General features: G+C 45.2%; 1 protein-coding gene across 1 annotated transcript; it reads right to left on the bottom strand.

Annotated features, from left to right (window-relative positions):
* Positions 1-356: 356 nt before the first annotated feature.
* LOC308576553 (olfactory receptor 1468-like) lies at positions 357-1,307 on the bottom strand (the record flags this gene model as incomplete). Its single annotated transcript, XM_081175959.1, has 1 exon — positions 357-1,307. The coding sequence occupies one exon, from the start codon at positions 1,305-1,307 to the stop codon at positions 357-359; it is 951 nt and encodes a 316-aa protein (XP_081032085.1).
* Positions 1,308-2,501: the final 1,194 nt, after the last annotated feature.

The following is a 2,501-nucleotide window of genomic DNA, read 5'->3' as shown; positions in this document are numbered from 1 at the left end:
CCTAATCTTCCACACAGGAGTGTCGCAAGGAGGCAAGGAGGAGTAATGTAAACTACCCTGAGCTCCATTGAAAAAGATTGGGATAAATGTGTATTAATCATAATAAATCACACCCCATCACTCAGTATTTTATTAAGCAGAAAAATCTGGTGAAAATCAGCTGTAATTAATAAACAGCTATACTAAATTGATTTTACATACCAGTTCTAATTTCTCCCTAAGAATTCTGGAATTTAAGTTTGGTGATGATGCTGAGGACTTACAGAGATCTCTCACCCCCACACTTAAATATGGTTTTTGACAGAGAAGGAATGACCATGAAGCCTGTTTAAATCTTCCCTGGTGTCCTTTGTCTTCTAACATCCTTGAACCATTTTCATCTTGATGATCAGTCTTCTCAAAGCAGCTTTCATCTCCTTATTCCTGAGGGTGTAAATGAAGGGGTTCAGCATGGGGGTCACCACAGTGTACATGAGAGAAGCGACAATGCTATTCTGGTCAGACTTCCTGGAGGAGGTCGGCTGCAAGTAGACCCAACAGAGGGTGCCATAGAAGAGGACTACCACAGCCAGATGAGAACCACACGTGGAGAAGGCCTTGCGCTTCCCATTGGTGGATGGGACGTTTAGAATGGTGTAAAAAATGTAGACGTAGGAAATCACAATGAGGAAGAATGGGCCCAAAACATCCAAAAAGCCCTCAATTTGAGCTGTGGTCTTCACAGTGCTTGTGTCTGAGCATGCAAGTCCCAGCAATGGGTAGATCTCACAGAAGAATTGGGGGATCTCCTGAGAGGAGCAGAAGGTCAGATGGGACATTAACAGCGTATACAGAAGGGAATGGAGAGATGCCAGGAGCCAACAACCAACCACCAGTAGGAGGCAACGTTTGTGGTTCATGCGTGTGGCATAGTGTAATGGGTGGCAGATGGCCACGTAGCGATCATAAGCCATGGAAGCCAAGATGAAGCTGTCTGTGTTGCCAAACGCCATGTAGAAATACATCTGCAAAAAGCAACCACCATAGGAGATGGTCTTGACCTGAAAGAGGAGGTTCTGCAGCATCTTGGGGACAATCACAGAAGCAAAGCCCACGTCTGCCAAAGAAAGGTGGCTAAGGAAAAAATACATTGGTGTGTGGAGGAGGTGAGCATCAGAGTAGACCAGCAGGACAATCAGCAGGTTCCCCAGAAGGATCAACAGGTACATGGTGAGAAAGAGTAAGGCAAAGAGATGCTGATGCTCTGGCTGGGCAGAGACATCCAGGAGAATGAACTGCAATGGGCCCGTGTGGTTCTCTTCTCCCATGGCTCAGCTGTGAAAAGTAAGGGCAGAGAGACAGGCATGTATAACTTCTTGACACACCCACTAAAAGGACCAAGGTGAATGTCTTAGGCTGGTGGGGGAAGGGAAGAGAGGCTTGCTCATCCATATGAGTGTCTGGAGGTGGCTGGGGGATGGGTGGCGGCTAATGTATTGAAGTTGAATTCCAACAAGGCAAAAGTATTGTTTCTGGGGGACGGGGTGGGCAGGTGTGGAGAACTCCCTGGTCCTCAATGGGGTAACTGTGCCCTGAAGGACCAGGTGCACAGCCTGGGAGTCTTTTGGACTAACAGCTATCCAGGTTAATTCTGTGTCCAGGGCGGCTGTCTACCAGCTCCATCTGCTATGCAGGCTGAGACCCTATCTGCCTGTCCATGTCTTACCAGAGTGGTCTATGCTCTGGTTATCTCCCACTTGGACTATTGCAATGTGCTCTATATAAATGTGTGTGTGTGTGTGTGTGTGTGTGTGTGAGAGAGAGAGAGAGAGAGAGAGAGAGAGAGAGAGAGAGAGATATCATGTTAATTTTTTGAAGCATTTGCTATTATTATTTTATGCCTCTTAATAACCAGAGATACAGATGCCTTTGAGGAGGAGTTACATGTGACTGGAAACAGAGTGTGCTTATGGGAGGTGGGGAGTAAATGCATCCCTTTGCCATCACTAAATGACAACTGCAATCTGCATGAGATGCTCTCAGTTGTCACACCATGGATTTTCTAAACTACATGGTACCTGCTCTTGGAGAAATTATTCCTTCCCTTCAGGGTTTGTGCTAAAGCATGGAAGTGGACACATGAGGAGCTCTCAAATTAAGAGAGTGAGAGAATAAATCAGACTAAAAAAGGAAGGAGAGAAGAGTAGATGGTCTACCTCATTCATCCCTTCATCTCAGGAAATGTTTCTTTTAAACCTCCTGCCATTAAGAATCACATCCATAACAGCAGAGTCCTCAAGATATCACTCTGTCTGTCTGTAAACCTAGAAGGATCCTCTTGAGTACCTCTGAAATTTGTTGCAAGTCACCTTGTGGAAAATCTTTTAGAAATGAGACACGTGAATATGATGATAAATAAATAATCTTGGATGCTGACTGCTGCCTACCTAACAGATTCCTTCCCCTTCTTTACTTACTGTAGTTGCTATTAGAACACATTCTCTAAGGAAACACTGGGGAAT

The sequence above is a fragment of the Podarcis bocagei genome (genome assembly GCF_964188305.1).
Source record: "Podarcis bocagei genome assembly, chromosome: 17".
Taxonomy (NCBI): Eukaryota; Metazoa; Chordata; class Lepidosauria; order Squamata; family Lacertidae; genus Podarcis; species Podarcis bocagei.
Note: the sequence above shows the minus strand (reverse complement) of the source record. Positions and strands in the feature narration are given on the sequence as shown.